The sequence below is a fragment of the Podarcis cretensis genome, assembly GCF_951804945.1.
Source record: "Podarcis cretensis genome assembly, chromosome: 2".
Taxonomy (NCBI): Eukaryota; Metazoa; Chordata; class Lepidosauria; order Squamata; family Lacertidae; genus Podarcis; species Podarcis cretensis.
Window position 1 is genome coordinate 72,969,400 of NC_137171.1, and position 19,439 is coordinate 72,988,838.

The 19,439-nt window shown below is 40.5% G+C and overlaps 1 protein-coding gene across 1 annotated transcript; it reads right to left on the bottom strand.

Moving 5' to 3' along the window:
- Window positions 1-257: 257 nt before the first annotated feature.
- ZMYND10 (zinc finger MYND-type containing 10) lies at window positions 258-18,596 on the bottom strand. The gene is made up of 12 exons (XM_079964441.1): window positions 18,247-18,596; window positions 16,852-16,960; window positions 15,152-15,268; window positions 14,480-14,533; window positions 13,480-13,632; window positions 12,116-12,204; window positions 11,326-11,426; window positions 9,938-10,110; window positions 8,142-8,267; window positions 4,139-4,260; window positions 2,720-2,845; window positions 258-899 (listed from the first exon to the last, which is right to left on the bottom strand). The coding sequence occupies exons 1-12, from the start codon at window positions 18,342-18,344 to the stop codon at window positions 788-790; spliced, it is 1,380 nt and encodes a 459-aa protein (XP_079820567.1). The 5' UTR covers window positions 18,345-18,596; the 3' UTR covers window positions 258-787.
- Between the last annotated feature and the right edge of the window lie 843 nt (window positions 18,597-19,439).

Sequence of the window (19,439 nt, forward strand, 5' to 3'; positions counted from 1 at the left end):
TTGAACAAGATATTTCATGCTCTTTAGATTGTTTTACTTCTCTCTGAAAAGCAGCATAGGGAAGTCAGATAAGGAGAGTGTCCAACATTATAGAATGGCATATGAAAAACAATCCAGAAAAGATGAGTGCCTTCTGGGTTTAATGATGATTTTCCATAAAGGCTTAAAAAAATAGGCTCAGGTTTTCATTCTCAAATCAGGTATATAGGTATCAGTGTCTGCATCGGTTCATGGAAAGAAAACAATTGTGAGTCAGCTTCATCATTTCTGCTGTTAACTGTAGCAGGGAATCTGGTTAATTTCAGTGCCATGGGACTGGGCAGGCTCTTCATCTAAGCCAGTATGCAAAACGATTCCATAGACTTAAAAATTCTAAATGACAAAGTAAAGAAGCAATTCTAGCACAACTAAAATTCAGCCCTTCCAAATTCCTAGGGAGTCACTCTAGCTCTCTGTCACTAGTACAGGAACAGTCCAATATGCATGCATCACATTCACAGTCCAGGAGACAAGCAGCCGTGGTATTTTAAGATTAAATTGGCATAGGGGAGAGAACCTAAACCAATAGAGTCTCAGTGGGCTCAGTGTTTTCTTGTGCAATCTCTTCTAGTGTATGAGAATTTTGTTCCTCTAGCCTAGGCTGTATTTGTTTGAAAGTTTGTTAAATCTGACATTAAGCGGCTTCCTGTGTATGCTGTTAATAGGAGGGTATTTTCTAATCTCAAACTCTAAAATTTAGCCTATTTGTCAAAGGAGGAACTGGAGCAAACTCCTCTACCCATCAGAATTACTTGGAAGGAGTTGTCTGCACTTGTACATCTTCCTGTATTTTCTTCAAGGTATCAGCCATCAAGTTGCAAGCTTTCTTGTGCTTCTGCCAGTGCTGTACCTGACACTCTCTGCAAAGGGGAGAGTGAAAAAAGAAAGGATTTTAGAAAAAAATAATAGGTAGCTCAGGAGTCAGAATGGAATATGGATATATAAATTTGTTAACTGCAAGATTAAAGCCTCCCTGATACCTTTAGCAGATTGCCATTCTACTTGAGGTACTGCCTCTTGATTTCTATGATCTCCTTTGTGGAATTTTAGTAAACTGAAATGTTCATTATTGTGTTTTGTTATTTTAATTTTGTTTGTATGGGTATACCAGTATGAATTTGAGAAAAGTTGTACTGTATATGTCTTAAAACAGTATTTTGCCTCGAGTGTTTATATCATGCAGTGATTAAAAATCTATTTTTAAACAATGATTTGGATGCGGAAACTGGAATTGGTGTTGTATAAACTATATACTAAAACAAGTTCACTTTGGAGTGGGGCACCAATTTGCGATTTTTACCCACATATTTGAGAGTGGGACACTGATTTGTGCTTTCTTACCCACATATGGATAAACAGGAATTCTATATATATATATATCTCCTTCTGTAGCCAGCACAATGTGTATTTTTGCTTTCTATATTTTTAAAGAAAGTATAGCATTGTGGCTAAAAATACAGGCTATGATGAGTTTATTAGTCCTGGATTCAAATCTCTCATCAGCTTTAAACTCTGGGTAGCCTTAAACAAGCTACTATTGCTCAGCTTCTCATCTTCATATGCAATATGTAAATAATAATACTGCCCATAGCTTACAAGGTTGTTGGGAAAAACAACTTAGATAATATCATGAAAAATGCTTTGGGTTCTTAGGAAAAAGCACTATATAAATTTCAAGTCTTAATATTACTAATAATTCTTCCCCTATTTTGCTTTATAGACAAAACTGGCTGGTGGAAATCCAATGCAGATTCATACAGAATAATTTCCTCTATCTGAGCTGTGTTTTCCACTAACCCTTGTTTGGAAATTAAGTGTCAGAGCAATGAGAGGTAACCTTGAAATATGACATCGAGAAAAACGTATCTTCTGACTCAGTTAAGAAAGCAAAGGGCAGCCTCAGTCTGCACAACTCCTCTTTATAATGGGCATGAATGATACACATGAGAGTTGTTATGGTATATTGCAAGAGGTTTGATCAGCCCTATAAGATGTGAGGAATGGTTAGCTCATGTCATTTAGGATATGCCTAATCTAATGACTGTCTTATTGTTAAAGGTCTATTAGATAAGAGAGAGTGGATATAAAATGAGGAACGTCAAAGCATGGATCTGAAATATATTTCATATAATTTCATATATTTCTGTAAGGAAAACAACTGCAATGGAGGGATATTTCTCTAATGGAAGTTTAAGAGTCTGCACTGTGGACTCAGTAGGAGTAGTAAAATACCTCAGAATAGCAAATGTCTGCTAAAGAAAGATTGTTTGAGATAGTCAGTGTTCCTATTAATAAGATTAATCAAGGCTATAAGAAAAAAGTTTATTTAATTTTGGAACTATGATTTAAAGATTGATTAATACTGTGTATTTTTTGCAGAAGAAAATGCTTACAAAGGAAGATGCAAAGACTCATATGGAACAGTATAATCACTAAGTTGCAAAGCTCAGATTGCAGTAATCTTAGTAAATACTACTAGATTTCACAACAAATGAGCCAGAAAAGCAAGATTGTAGTCTAGGTAAAAGCCAGTAAGATGTCCTATAGTTTTCAAAACACAGGTTTTAAAATGAATGGCTTTTGCTCTGAGGGGTATCTCTGAAGCTTTTGCCTACATATGAGCTACCCAAAAAAAGGGCTCAGTATAGCACAGCAACTGTCTTATGTTAGGTGTACTTACCTTTTGCAATACCATTCATTCCGGCAACGAGAGCAGCGTTTTGCTGCCTCGGAGCCACACATCCCACACTTGGGTTTCTCTGGGATCAGAGCTTCCATCACATCCAGGTTGTATGTTTTTGCCCATCTGATTTAAGACAGAAAGCAGGCTTCAGAAAGTCCTTCAAGCAACAGCAGATAATTCCAACAGTTACTTAGTCTTTGTCATGTGCTACAGGATAGAGCCTTTACATCCAAGACTGATATCACATTCAGCGGAATGTCAAGTGGTATTGTAAGGTAGCTGACAGCTAGTTGAATTTAGTGCAATATGAGAACAAAAATAAATAAATAAATAAATAAATAAATAAATGGATTCACAATCTTGATTTAAAACAGTGTTATAAACACTTCATACAACTGCAGGCTGGACACACAATGACATCACCACATAATGGAAAAGCCTTTTCCCAAAGACTTCCTTACACCTGGAGGACAGAACTAGAATTCAGACACTAGCAAGTTAGAGATAATTAGAAATACTTAAACACGTTCAGAAATGAAATGAAATAAATTTAGGAAAGTTTTGATGGATCATACTTGTAGACCCATTTCCTAATTCTAAGAAAGCTTTCTTGTGCTTTGGACGCTGCTAACTGAAAAAGGCAATATAAAAGATAACTATAACACAGTCCAAGAGCAACAGTACTTAGATGTGGTGCCTGGGTCCTGTAAGGCGAGTATGTTGCAGGGAGCCAAATCCCTTTGGCAAAAAACCAAATCTGACTCAGAAGTGTTTCGATCTGCTATGGCCTGTTAACATGCAAGAGGCTTTTATAGGTTTGAACTCCAGCTGTTTTTGCTTTGGTTTCCTTGGATGATGCCCAGCTTAAATTCCTTCTGGGCAACTCCAAAGGCCTGAATACCCACCTGAGGTGGATGTAAGTTCTGAACAGGGACACGGGTGGCACTGCGGTCTAAACCACTGAGCCTCTTGGGCTTGCCAATCAGAAGGTCAGCAGTTCGAATCAGTACAGCGACGGGGTGAGCTTCCATTGCTTTGTCCTAGCTTCTGCCAACCTAGCAGTTCGAAAACATACCAGTGCAAGTAGATAAAGAGGTACCGCTGTGGGAGGAAGGTCCAGGGGTCCTTTACCTTTAAGTTCTGAACAACTCCAAACCGAACACTAAAGGATGCTTTTTTCATGACATTATGTTACATGAATATAAGTTCACATTTCACACGTCAAAGACCTTCTAATTTTACTATAGGAAGTCAAATTTCATCCGGGGATTCCTAAACCTAGTTGAATTGGGAAAGCTGAATGTTTGTTATTCAGCATGTGAGCTTTCAGATTCTGTGCATCCAGCTGGCTAAAACAAAGACTTGCCATAACATAAGCTTTGATATAGTATGAATCTGAGCATAGTAAAATTTTACCTGCAAGCCTGGCTTTTCAGTTCCTCCTCTGAAGGGCTAAACATGTTGTTTACCTGATGCTTGGCAATTGCTTGCCATTTTCCAGAGTTCTTACTGACAATGTTTTCCCATATTACAGGAACCTGTTAGGACAGCGAAAAAAAGAGAAAGAAAGAAAGAAAGAAAGAAAGAAAGAAAGAAAGAAAGAAAGGTGAATCCATCTAAAGCAAGGGATTCGAGAGCAGTAATAATTCCTGAAGCTCAGTAGAGTGCAAGCACATTTGGAAGCGATAAGCATCTATTTATATAAAAGAAAAAAGCAGGATTTCTGTCTAGGTTTAACTGACTAAAGGGAAAGTCTAACAATAGAGTTGAATGGGGAGACTTCTGAAGGTATATTGAACAGTTTTATGTAACAGTGGACAAATGCCAAATAGAAGAAATTTCAGTATAATTCTTTTAAGAAATTGCAGCCTCTTCTAGACAGATTTGAATTAAGCTTAACAGCATGAGCAATTCCTGGCCTGCTTGTCCTCTACCTATTTGTTTTTTTAATAAAAAAATATTTCTGTTTGATTATCTCCCAAATCCTTGCTTCCCCATGCTAGAATCCGCTTTACTGCTAGGGCACAACTAGCAATCAGTTTCCTGCATGTTGGTTACATGAACTAGAAATGAGGGAAGTCTTGCTTAGAAAAGAAGCATTGATGGAAAAAACAGACTTGTTCCATTTAGCTATTAAACTCTCTGTGTGTGTATCTGATGTTATTATTTTGGAGGGGAGTGAACCCTGTCTGTCCCACTAACGATTACATATTTATAATATAATTTGTAGTGTTCAGGTCTTCAGAAAATACAATACCAGAACACTCCAGGATTCAGTAGGAGGCCCCAAATACTATAAGTTGAAGGTGGATATTGAGGCATGAGCCTAGAATGTGGAACTACCGGTAGTAGTTTTCAAAAAATCTGCCACATGGCTAAAAGCTTACGTAAAATAGAACTTTCTGTAATCTGTCAGTTCCCTGAAAAGAAACACCCAGGCGTGGGCTTTCAAATATGAGAGAAAAATCTGGCAAAGGGCAAGTGTGATGAAGTTCAGCTCTACAGGAAAAGCTGATGTTTCAATAGAGTTGATGCCCCTATTGAGTAAAAATAGCAGTGCAGGGACTGAGAGTCAAAGACTGCTCTGTGGAGAGACAGAGATGGAAAAAAGCCTCTTCATCATTGCTTGGCATAAAGACAGTGGGTGAGTTCATGGCTCATTGGGAAGTTTGCCTTGCCAGGGTGTGTACAGCATAGCTGCAGTCCCGTCCACCCCCGCCACCCCCAAAAGTCTCTCAGAATGCCAATTCTCAGTTACTGGTACCAATGTGAACTAAGAGAAGGGCAGGGCTGTATCTCATTGGTAGCGCATTTGCTTTGCATGCAGAAGGTCACAGACTCAACTCCCAGCATCTCCAGGATAGGGCTGGAAAAGCTTTTCTGCCTAAAACCCTGAAGAGCTGCTGCCGATCAGTGTAGACAGCACTGAGCTAAATGGGCCAATTGTGTGACTAAGGTAGCTTCCTATGTTCCTGAGAATCAGTAGACTAGAACAGCTCAATAATTAAGAATTTAGACACAAGCGGAGGCTTCGCCCTGCCAGACCTGAAATTATATTATGAAGCGGCATGTCTCTGCTGGTTAAAGGAATGGATAAAATTAGATAATACGGAGCTGTTAGATCTAGAAGGGTTTGATAATAGATTTGGGTGGCACGCATATTTATGGTCTGGAAAGAAGAAAGGTCATGTAGGCTTTGAGAACCACATTTTCCGAAGATCGTTGAAAGAAGTTTGGGATAGGTATAAAAACCTACTCGAGCCAAAAACTCCACACTGGTTGTCTCCACTAGAGGTTATGAGTGTTAAAAAAACTAATATGAGGAAAAATTGGATTACATATGGAGGGTTAATTGTTAAGGAAGGGGGGAGATGGAAAATGAAACCTTATGAAGAGATAAAAGAGCATGTATATGACTGGTTGCATTATTTACAAACAAATGAAATGTTTAAGAAGGATCTCAAGGAACATGGATATGCAGAGAAAGAGTCGAAATTTCAAACAGAAATAATAAATAATGAATTTAAGATATTATCTAAAATGTATAAAATTTTGCTGGAATGGCACACCAAAGACGAGGAAGTAAAATCAGTTATGATAAAATGGGCCAGGGATTTTGGATATAATATACAAATGGATGATTGGATTAAATTATGGAATGAAAACATGAAATTTACTGCATGTACAGCGTTAAAAGAGAATATAATGAAAATGATGTATAGATGGTACATTACACCGGTAAAACTTGCAAAAATGTATAAAACATGTAAGAAATGTTGGAAATGTAAAGAAAAGGATGGCACTTTCTATCATATGTGGTGGGAATGTAAAAAAGTGAAGAGCTTCTGGGAACTGATCTATAATGAACTGAAGAAAATGTTGAAATATACATTTGCTAAGAAACCAGAGGCTTTTCTTTTAGGAATTATAGGAAATGAAATAAATAGAAAGGACTGTAAACTTTTCCAATATGCAGTAACAGCGGCGAGAATACTACTGGCCCAGAATTGGAAACAAGAACAAGTACCAACATTAGAGGAGTGGAGAACAAAGTTGATGGACTATGCAGAACTGGATAAATTGACAGGGAAGATCAGATATCTACGAGATCAAAAGTTTATCGAGGACTGGAAAAAGTTGGTGGAAGGTATAAGTGGAAGGTATAAGTGATAGAGAAATAACGTTAGTGGCATTCAAAGAAGCTCTGTAAAAGTTAAAGAAATATTGCAAAAAAGAAAAATAGGTTTCAAATGGTTTTCGAAAGGCAATAGTGAATTTAAGAACTGTGTATTTAAAAATTAAATTTGGATGATTGTCAGAGAGGCTGAGGGAAGTCCAAAATTGGAAAATTTGTTAAAGTGGAAAATGTGATGTGTTATGTATTCTTTTTGTGGAAATTAATAAAAAATTATAATAATAAAAAAAAAGAATTTAGACACAAGCACACTGGATTCAGCTTTCTGGGATCCATTGCACACCTTTATATTCTTGAGGAGTAACTTCACATGCTTTCATGCTCTCTTTTTCTGTGGCTTTCTCCTAGATTAATTTCCTACGTGTTTGCCTATTTAGAATAATGTTACCTGCTGACTATCAATATCCTTGCTTAAGGAATTTCTATGCTCAAATGCTGTAATTCTGATGATGTTAAAACAATCCTGTTCCTAAATTCATATCTGCCTTTGATATTTGATTGCTCTTAAGTTATCCTTAGAATAAGCTCTAATGCCAAATCATCTAATTCCAGAGTTCTCTAAACATGACTTTTTATTTTGCTGCTGTGTATATAGATGGGTTCTCCTGTGTGCAGCAAACCTTGTCTGAACTGTATGCAGCTAACATAAAACAAAGTTAAGTAGTATAGTTTTTCTTGCATTTCTCCTTTCAGCATAGGAGTTCCATATGACCATGCTTGGGGCTTAACCTGTATTTTACTGAATTGGTATATTTCACCTAATCAACCTGTAACATACTTTGGGATTGGTAAACTCTACAGTCAAACTTATTTGTTGGAAACCATCAACACGAAAATAGGAAAATACAAACAGTATAGAAGTAGGTTGCTAAGGCAAACACAGAAACCTTATATGTTGTATATTTATCTCCATCCATCAAAAAATAACAGTTTTTCTTATTATTCAAAAAGGAAACTCTCTGAATAATTCCTTTAATAAATCTATCTCTGGGAGAATTATGAAGAGAGCAACAGAGCACATATTGAACAATGTTTTCCACACCTTCCTTGCCACAGATACACGATGATTTACAAGTATTGTGGCATATTTTCCATTCAAATATGCTGTGGGCATAAATCTGAAATATCAAAGCTGCAAATGCCTTCAAAAATCCAATGATAATGAAGGAAAATTGAAGTGCAAGAATAAAAAAGTTGGCTAGAAGGAGATGGTTTTGGATATACCTGCTCTAGTATGAGGTCCTTCTTGGGTGGAGCAGGGTCTGTCACAGCAAGATGGCTCAGGAATCTTTGCAGCTCGAGAAGATTGGGGAATTGGTCGATGAGGACATCGGTCAGGAAGGCACGGAGCTAAACAGATGATCACAAGATTTTTAAAAATGTTAAGAATAAGCCATATGCTGACTAAAAGGATCTGCATCAACAACTGGCACCTCTATACTTTCTCTCTCAGATCTGTCTGAGATCTCAGAGTTGGTTAAGTAAAACAATGCATTTCAAATTACCCAATCTCTACTGCTCAACAAAAAACTGGAAGCAACAATACAAGGAGGCAGAAATTTGCTACACTTGGAACAGCAAGGAGGCCATCGGTTGCAATTATTATAATTACTGCAGAGAAACATATAAACAAGTAGCCCTCCAGCTCCCATATTAAGCAGATGCGAGGGAACCACCAGAAGGCCCTTGGAGCTAGATCTCAGTGTCTAGGCTGAAGGATGGGGGTGGAGACACTCCTTCAGGTATACAAGACTGAGGCCGTTTAGGGCTTTAAAAGTCCATACCGATATAATTTCTATACAGAATGCAGTACCAGTGTCCTAAGCAAATTTATCTTCTTACTCTTCAATTGATTTTTTAAAACCCACTCTTTGCCTAAAAAGGCTCTGAAAGTGACTTAAAGGTAAAGGTAAAGGTACCCCTGCCCGTACGGGCCAGTCTTGACAGACTCTGGGGTTGTGCGCCCATCTCACTCAAGAGGCCGGGGGCCAGCGCTGTCCGGAGACACTTCCGGGTCACGTGGCCAGCGTGACATCGCTGCTCTGGCGAGCCAGAGCCGCACACGGAAACGCCGTTTACCTTCCCGCTGGTAAGCGGTCCCTATTTATCTACTTGCACCCGGGGGTGCTTTCGAACTGCTAGGTTGGCAGGCGCTGGGACCGAGCAGCAGGAGCGCACCCCGCCGCGGGGATTCGAACCGCCGACCTTTCGATCGGCAAGCCCTAGGCGCTGAGGCTTTTACCCACAGCGCCACCCGCGTCCCTTAGTGACTTACAGATCACTAAAAAGAAGGAAAATATGTGGGAGGATGAAACAAACTAAGTTACAAGTTTTTGTAATGATCAGCCAGGGTGGAAATGTTCAAGGAAAGAAGGCATCAAAAGTTGCTGGTCTCTCAGCTGCATGGATGGAGTGGCCCTGCTTCCTCTGTTGCAGCAGATGGAATGTGATGGAATAACAACAACAACAACAACAACAACAACAACAAAATTTGTATACCACCCTTCATCCAAAGATCACAGGGCTGTTCACAATAAAACCAAAATGATAACACAAAATACATAATAAAACAAAAACAAAGCAATATCCCACCCAACACATGCAAAAGGCAGTGTTGTAACAAAATTTGTGTGTCACCAAATTCTCAATATTTTTAGATAATAAAGGCATTTAAATTTACCAAACAAGCTACCACATACTGTTAGAAGAAAAGGGCATTTTCAATGTTTCCTTTAGAACAAAAACATCCCACTCCCAAAATAAATGTCCCACAGATAAAATTTGTCCTCTGTTGACTAATTAATTTAAAATTAACTAATATTAATTTGCCAGTTAGCTCAATTAAGGCCTGTAGGCCCTACTTTACTCCCAGTTGTGATGGATTAGCTGATGAAAAATCAATAATTTTTAATCCTGGTTCCTGCTACATTGTTTAAAGCTAGAATAGTATATCTAAATATGCCAGACTAAACATTATGAGAATCATGCACTTGCAGTCTGTGTCCTCTGTAGTCCTGTACCTTCAGGAGCTGGCCTTTGTTAAAATTATTGAAGTTGTACTTGCGCTGACATTCTGAGCTAAGGAGCAGGTTATAGAGAGCAATCCAGACTTGCCCATCCAACTTAGTCATCTTCACATGGTCTTCATAGGGCACCTCATACCATGCACCATTCTCATACTTTTTCAGCTTCCCTGGGGAAAATGATAAATAGTGATAATAAAGAAAAGGACATTTTTTAAATCACAAGTAACATTTAAATATGATAAATATAGATCTAGTAGGCAAAAATCTTCAGGCCAAGATGGATGAAAAGCTGCTTATGCAAATGTGACTGAAACTTTGGGGGCGGGAGGAGTGTATAATTTGCACACTTCCTTATGTCCAGTTTGTTTCTTTATCCCTTCATTTAGTCCTTCAGGGGCATAACGAGCAGGCTGTTTTTCTGGTCCTGGAACCCTATTAGGACAGCAAGAAGCCTCTCTATTAGGGTTCTTTTTGCAGAACTGAAGCTACAGAATTATTTTTCCTTAACTATGGTTTGCATCTGTCTGTCTCAGGAGACAATGGAAGAGTGAGCCTTCAAGAGTAAAGTCAATCTGTTGGAGATTTACAGAGCCTGCCATGGCTGCAGAGACCAACGCAGGAGAGACATGTTTTGTTGCAGCTGGGGCAGATGAAGGAATCTGGTTTTGCTGCTACAGCTACACCATGAGATTTCTTCTAAATCAGTACCCTAGTGGTATCCTTATACATCTCTTGTACATACATGCTTCCTTCTATCATGACTGTGGTCTACTGCCTGGTTAGCTGAATATTCAGATGATTGTCTGCTTCTTGGAATGACAGACTGAGGTGCCTGCTCATAGATACACAAGGGTGAGTAGGCACCCTAGCTTCTTCAGTGAACTGTCACATTTGTTCTTCACAGTTCTACTTATCTTTAGAGGTAGAAAAAGCAGTACAGGAACAGAAAGGGACAACAAGAAATAGCTAGGCTCAAATAAAAAGGAAACAAACAAAGAAACTAAAACAGAGGGGCTATGGTAAGGATAGTTTTGAATTTCCACAACTGGTTACAGAGCATGGGTTGAGGTGCAGCCTCTACCGTATATTAATTACAAAAAATGATGAATCATGCAAAAATTAGTTGAAGACATAGCCATCAGAAGTAATGGATGATAAGATACAAATACATTTACTGGGCAGAAGAGCTATAAAAGGGGGAACCCTGAGTTTTATGGAGAAGAGTGTTAGTCTATCCTGATGTTCCAGTCTCAATTTACAAACAACAGAGGACCCAGCCAAGAGGAACCCTTAATACCCAAGCCTACAGAAGATATTATCAAAAGGAACAAGGTCATGTGATTCTTTTTTGAAAGGAACAATCCCTAGCCCATAATACACACCTTCTTCACGGCAGCTCCATGGAGAATGCTCTACCAACTCTACTAAGAGACATGGAAAGTTGTGGGTATTCAGAATTCTTGTCGCAGCACTCACTGGCAAACTGACAAAACATAAGGATATATTGAAGATGCCAGTTTTATGCAATCGAGCAGCTAAGTGTTTTCGTCAAGGTTCACAAAACTAAAATTAATATGAAAAATTTAAGTGACAAAAATTAAGACCTCAGTTGGTAATCATGCTAGGATGCTTACAGTGAATCATCAGCAGTGAAGAATTCACACCAGCAAGCAGTGCAAAAATCCTATCACCATACTTATAGCAAAACTAATATACTCCAACACTTCAGTGAGTAATACTGTAAGTGATTAACAGCACTACACAATGAACATATATAAATGTTTACTCCTATTCAGGTAAGGATGTCATCAAGACTTCAATGGTTGTATTCATAGCAATTTAAGTCAATATTCAACTTAAATAAAAATTCAGCTTCTCATTATATTACAAGTTATGAACTAACCCATAGGTGCCAACTCCCTGGGGCCCTGGGTGCCCGAGCACCCACAAAATTCCCCATGAAAGGACTGGGCACCCACAAAATTTGGTCCCAGGGCCATGCACACTGCATGGCATGCACAGCCCCAGGCACCCATGGGGCCAAGGTGGCACTCCTGAACTAACCCATAAATGAACCTTCCAAAATTGAAACTAGCAGACATGGGAATATAGAAAATCTTTACTCCTTCTCCCAGGCATTTACCTCAGTTCTTCCATGAAAACTGAACATACCTCTCTAATAGACCGGTAATGAAACGGAACACAGAAAGCGTTTTCAGTGAGATCTCAAACTCCATCTCCTCAGCTTGTTTCTTTAGTTCCTGGAAGCAGCAAAATTCACACAAAGAGCTATATCTAAGGCTCAAACACTATAGTGATGCTGGTGGGGAAATCTGAACCTTTTTAAGGTCTCTCCATATTCAACAAATGACACTTAGTCATGGCACCATCTCAAGCAGTACCTGGGCCAGAGGTGAAGTTGCAGAGGTGCTGGACCCAGGCCCCAGCAGTGAACCTTAGCTCCCTGCATCATAATTCCCAGAGATAACATTCCCTGGCCCCAATCTTTCTGCAAGACTGCTCCATAGTACCTGCTCCCTCATTCAGGCAATACACCAGACAGGAATCAAGAGAGAAATGTTGGAGCGTTAAGTTTGAAGCTAGAAAACTACATCTTTAAAGCTTTCTACCCCCTGAGGTGGAGCCTAGGATGGGTAGCTAAACACAAAGGGAGGGGGATAAGGGTTGGGAGCTAGGAGCCTATAGGAACAAGCTGCCTGCACTCTCTGATCTGCCCAGGGTACTAAAGAGCCTGTATCTAATTGCACCTCTTCTCTGGTCTGGCTTCTTGATACTGCATTGGAAATGCGGCTATTACCTATGCTACATAATCTCAAGCTGGTCCTGCTTCCTTACAACTCTTCAGTGAGTACAGCCTTACCAGGACTGGACAGTTTATGAAGTAGTTGTGTCCAAAATCAGAAGGTGAAGGGTTTGCAGGGAGATGATTGCATATTCCTTTACTTAGTGTCTGAGAGACTATTAACTCACAGCAAGTAAAAAAAAAAAAAAGTAGTGGGAATAACTGCAGAGAGCAGATGTGGTTATGGAAACTAACACAGAATGTTTCAGAGCTTTGCAGACATTATTTTTTCCCCTAGTCCTACCATGATGCAAACTGAGACAGGCACTTCAGAAAGGACATTTGTGAGATCAAAGGGTAGCAAATGATCTGTTTTTTAATTAAATATTTTATGGTGTGGAGGCACCACATGAATTTTCCATCTTGGGAATTAAAGGGTAGAATTTCACATTGCCTTATGATGAACATTCAGTTTGTGCAAGCATTTCAGCTTGACACATGGAATGATCCCCCTTCCCCCATGAGCTGTTCTAGTGGTTCTCTGACACACCCCCCCCCCCGGCAAGAGGTATGCAAGGGAGAGGGGTGAAAACCCCATTGCACAAGCAGAATTCTTTTCACAGGGTTTCTGCTGATGGAGCTGGTTAGGTGAATTGCACCAAAATCCCATCAAAAAGTTTTTCTTTTACCCAAAGAGGCCATCTAGAAGTGGGAGGTTGCAACTTTTACCAACCTGCATTGATGAAGGATTGACAAGATCCTCTGACTGAAGCTTTTGTTCAACTGGGATCTTCCCACAGGCACTTCGAGCTGCTAATAGGGTCAACTTCCTATGGCTGTAATCTATCAAGTCCAGAATGGTATCCTCTGCTGATTCACAGATTTCCTGCACAATAATAGAAATGCTAAATTCTGCAGAAAGAATGGAAACAATATTCCAAAATGAAGGCAACTCATCACTTAAAAAGTGGCTTTGGTTACACTCTAGTGTATAAGTTCTCTACAGTGTGTCTCTGAAAAAACATAGCTGCCAATGAGTTAGGCCTAATTTCCAGTACCTGGATTAAATGAGTTTCTTCCTTATCCAAGATACCTTCTTGCCTGACCATGCATGTCTAATAGCTAGGATAAGAAACCATCTGGTTTATTCTGTTGGGAGCTAAAATGTTGTTTAGTGAAAAGCAAGAGAATACTGAATTACACTGTTGCAACCAGTTTAGCAAAAGAAATGTACTAGAAGAGAGTCAAAGGGATATTCCACAATAGGTCAGGTAGGAAAAGATAGGATACTTGACCAGGGATGAAGTAAAAAATCTGGGGCAAATATTTGGTTTCTGAAGGGCACTTGCCTGCACTTCAGATTGCTAGGGGTAAAGGTTGTAATGTATGGTCCCAGATGGGCCAGTGGAAATTTACTTCTGCCAATCTGGGGAGCAGCAGACCTGCAACATGAAGTCACATAAAATCTTACACAGATTGGCAAATCAATGACATTGTTTCTTGTAGCTCATGCAGAAGCCCTAGGTGACCCTATTCCACTCTAAAATAATCTGTAGTAGAGGAATAAGAAAGAATAAAAAAGCCCAGATCAACAATTATCCCCTGGACCATATTACCACACTGAGAAATCTCCACTTAGTGAATTATCATGATTCATCCGCAGTGACCTAAATTATCATGATGAAATCTTTGTCCATAATCTTTGCTCATAACAGTCTAAATTTGCTGCCTACCTTGTGAAAAAACACTGTCTCCAACAGGTTAATAATTGAAGCTTCATGACGTAGCTGAGGTGGAAGAATAAAGCATAAATTATCAAAATGCCATTTACTGGAGACATTAGTAATGTCAAAAAACAAGAGAATATGTTGTAAGAAATAGAATTCCACTTTTGTGTCATCTTAGTGATGTGAGAACGTAGTCTGAGGGACAATTGCCACATATCAGATTAAGATTTAAAAGATTTAATGTGTGTGTGTGTGTGTGTGTGTGTGTGTGGTGGTGGTGGTGAAACCATCTTTAGAAACTGCAGTTGATTACACTGAACCTTGGCCTGTAGGATTGTTATGATCAGAACAGGGTATTACATACTGAAATAAAAACTGATTTTCTGTATTCAGGATAATAGGTACTAAAGTGAGGTGATAACATCTTGAAAGGGACAATTTATTTTGATGTTTTGGAAGCTCTAGCTTTAACGAAATAATTAGCTTTCTCAGAAATTTAGCTTAAAATTTATTGTACATTAATAGTACATATAATCTCCTAATAGTGATAATTCTGGGATGTGTCAGACTAATTTAGCTAGCTGAAGCATCATTGTGTGATACTTTCTTACAGGTATTGTGCAGTATAAGTAGCATAGTATTATGAAATATTCTACCTAAAACCCTTTTAAAACTTACCACTAAGTATATGGGAAATGTGCTTTTTGGTCTGAAATCCTCCAGTCTGCAAAGTATAGGGAATACCTTATGCTTCCAGATTTCCACAGTGATTAATTCCTCAATCAGAACTGGGATCTAAACAGGAAAAAACAAATAATCAGGAATGAGTGAGATATGAGGTCTGTAAGGCCTGAATCAAACAAGAAAATTTCAGGGCTTGTGATATGTCTCTCTGATGTTCAAACAGCTTACTGCAGGCAGAATAAATTCTCTCACTTTACACACTGCTGTTCACAGGGCAGACAAAAACCATTAGCTGTGACTATGAAAGAAGGTGCACACAGTCTTTCTTATGGAACACTGAAAGCCAGTGTGGTGTAGCAGTTAGAACTGCCCTGACATATATAAATCTATATAAATCTAATAAATAATAATAATTAGTGTCGGACCAGGACCTGGCAGACCACAGTTCAAATCCCCACTCAGCCATGAAGCTCACTCGGTGATCTTGGGCCAGTCATTCACTCTCAGCCTAACCAACCTCACAGGGTTGTTGAAAACATATTTACCTGGCACTAAGTCCCATCTCAAGGGACATGGGTGGTGCTGTGGTCTAAACCACAGAGCCTAGGGCTTGCTGATCAGAAGGTTGGTGGTTCAAATCCCTGTGATGGGGTGAGCTCCAGTTGCTCTGTCCCTGTTCCTGCCAACCTAGCAGTTCGAAAGCACGTCAAAGTGCAAGTAGATAAATAGGTACCACTCCGGCGAGAAGGTAAAAGGCGTTTCTGTGCCCTGCTCTGGTTCACCAGAAGTGGCTTAGTCATGCTGGCCACATGACCCGGAAGCTGTACGCTGGAGTTGTTCGCAACTGGACCTAATGGTCAGGGGTCCCTTTACCTTTAAGTCCCATCTCAGACTCAACAATTGGTTGTCTGCTCAGTTGTCATTAGGACCTTGTCATTATTGGTTGTCTGCTCAGTTGTCATTATTTGGTTGTCTGCTCAGTTGTCATTAGGACCTTGTCATTATTGGTTTCCCCATTTGCGGGGATGTCTCTCTCTCTCTATTGTTATTAACTTTCAGGAATAATTTGAAAACATTCCTATTTACCCAGGCATTTGCTTGCTGAAGAATATGATTCCAGGCAACCATAAGATCACTGAATGAACTAATGCTTTTAACTGTAATAGCTCTTAGAGCATTTTAAACCTGTAACTGCTCTTAGATAGTTTAACTGTAATTGGTTTTTTAAAAAGAATTTTTAGTTGTTTAGAATGTTTTTCATTTAAAATTGTTGATGTGTTTGCCTCCCTGGGCTCCTCTGGGAGCAAGGGCAGAATATAAATTCAATAATTAATTTGTTAAAAATCTCAGTTAGGATTGTGGCCTTAGAGTGCATAGTCAAAATCATTAAATGCAGCTTGAGTTAGCTCCTAATACCATAACCACCATCATGTAGTCACAAAGAGTGCTGAAGAAGTAATTTTTTCTACCCTGTCAAGTAAATTTGGAGAAACTATAATAATCATCATTTATGGTTGTGACCACGGTGGGGCTAGTAGTTACTTTATGTGGGATATAAGTGTATAAACTTGAGTAGCTCTTTGAGCAACCTTATGTAAGTACCAAATAAAACACAGTTCAACTTTGTTCACGGGAACATAGATTCTGTCAAATCCAATGCTTCTCTTATTGGTCCACAGTTGAATGCATCATACCTTGCCATTGTTCACCAGAAGCTCAGTAAGGAGTTGCTCATGCCCAGCAGAAGCACTCAGTATTGCCTGCATGTTAAGCTTCTCAATGTGCTCATGTTGCCTTATCCACCTAGGAGAGTAGGGTGAGAGTAGTTAGTCCCCATTTCTTCTCTGCAACCACCACTAACAACAATTTCTTCTGGCTATCAGCCACTCTTTTCACGTTTTATTGCACTGGATTATACTTCACAAGTGTCTCTGATCTGATGACACCCCTAATTTGAAAATGCTGTTAGCATCCAGTGTCCTTGAGAAGAACTAACTGCCTCTTATCCTTTCACTCCCTTGCATCAGTCTTCAGCTGATGGGATAGTGTGTGCCTCCCCTCTTCTCCCCATCCCAACTTCAGGGTGCAGTGGCAGTTCTACATAGGCAGTGTGGCAGGGGGGTTACAGTGCTGGGAGAAGAGGGTTCAAATCCCCACTCAGCCTTGAAGCTCACTGGGCAACCTCACCCTCTCTGTCAGCCTAACTTACCTTGCAGGGTTGTTGTGAGGGGTAAAGTGAGGTGGGGGATAACCATGTAGGCCACCTTGCGCTCCTTGGAGAGAAAAGGTGAAATGCAAATGCAATAATATAGAGATAAATAATCTCTTGCTGCCCATGTGGCTCCTGTGCCCAGGGCCGGATTTCGGTTTGATGAGGCCCTAAGCTACTGAAGGTAATGGGGCCCTGTATATGTCCAAAGCTATCCTTTGTCAACAACAAATTGTCGCTGTTTTTTGTGTTGAATATATGCTATACGGTAATTTATGGACCTAATAGGTATCTGAAGCCTTTTGCACATGTTGCCATGCAATCAGTCCATGCAGAATGCGGGCACCCTAAATAAAGAAGTGAGCAAACCACTGATATTTAAGGGAACAAGGCTAGCAGGCAGGGCCCATGACTTATATCACAGAAGCCAACACAACACAAAACACTGTTGCTGTATGTCGGTTTTGTTTTATTTGTTTTCTATCTTACATTTTGGAAATGTACATTCTGTGGTTTTTTTCCTTTAATTTTTTTGGGGGGCCCCCAAGAGAGTGGGGCCCTAAGCTATAGCTTGTTTAGCTTATACGTAAATGTGGCACTGCCTGTGCCATTATTTCCCCACCTGTGGCAGGATAGCAGGAGATAAGGGATCCTCACCTTTTTAAAAACAGCTGGGGCAGGCAGAAATCCTACAGGTGAAGCGAAGTGCGGTGGCTTTGCCTGTGAGATTCCTGCCTGCCATCCAGACACCCGTCCCCGCAAAGGGGCTCAGCCTCCCTGCTTCGGCCTGCTCGACTCTGAGGCTCCTTCCCCCAGCGAGGCGCTATTTCCTATCGCCCATGGACACCCCCTTCCCTCCAGCTCGGCCTCCTCCTCGTACCCGTAGTTTCCGATATCCCGCAGCTGGAAGTTCCTTAGCGACTCCACCAACGTTTCGGTTTCGCCGGGCAGCAGGACGGTGGGAAGCGCCTCCTCCATCGTGGCTTCGAGGGAGACGCCAGGCCCCACGCGGTCACCATGGAAACGAGCGCGGGCTGCAGCTGCAGCAACACCACCAGCGACCTCTAGTGGAAGGACTTGGCACTGCGGCCCACCGACATATCCCTGCTGCAGATCCAGAATGGGCCTCCGCTTTCACTTGCGGACACACCGTTAAGACCGCCGCGTTCATGGAAGGCTATCTTAGTTGGCCACGAGTGATTAGGAGAAAGACAGACCTGGCATCTAACCCTCATGCCGTGGGAATGCAGTGCCGTAGAAAACAGAATCGGGATTCGATATGACCCCAACAGATTTCTATATGGATGATAATTTATTACCCACAACCATCTTAGAGGCATGGCGGTTGGGTTAAGAGAATTCAGTAAAAGGAATACACTGCTCCAATATCAAAATACATGTCATCTAATAAATCCAGAGGTTTGGGATACACAAGTGCAAATGATTTAATAAGAAGGGTAATTAAATATTAAATTGGAGACACCCAAGTAACCAAACCATTTCTATTTCATTGCGAGTGTCAAATTTTTGTGTCCGCTATCTATTGCTTCTACACTTAAATTCTTATTTGCACAGAAACATGATTTGGTTCCACATTAGCTTTATAAGATGCCTATCGTTCCTCCTCATTACCAGTAATACACAAGAAGGACGCAGGTGGCGCTGTGGGTTAAAGCCTCAGCGCCTAGGACTTGCCGATCGAAAGGTCGGCGGTTCGAATCCCTGCGGCGGGGTGCGCTCCCGCTGCTCGGTCCCAGCGCCTGCCAACCTAGCAGTTCGAAAGCACCTCCGGGTGCAAGTAGATAAATAGGGACCGCTTACCAGCGGGAAGGTAAACGGCGTTTCCGTGTGCGGCTCTGGCTCGCCAGAGCAGCGATGTCACGCTGGCCACGTGACCCGGAAGTGTCTCCGGACAGCGCTGGCCCCTGGCCTCTTAAGTGAGATGGGCACACAACCCCAGAGTCTGTCAAGACTGGCCCGTACGGGCAGGGGTACCTTTACCTTTACCTTTATCATTCCTCCTCATTACCAGTAATACACAAGAAGGACTCAAAGCAATTGGGACAGGAACAA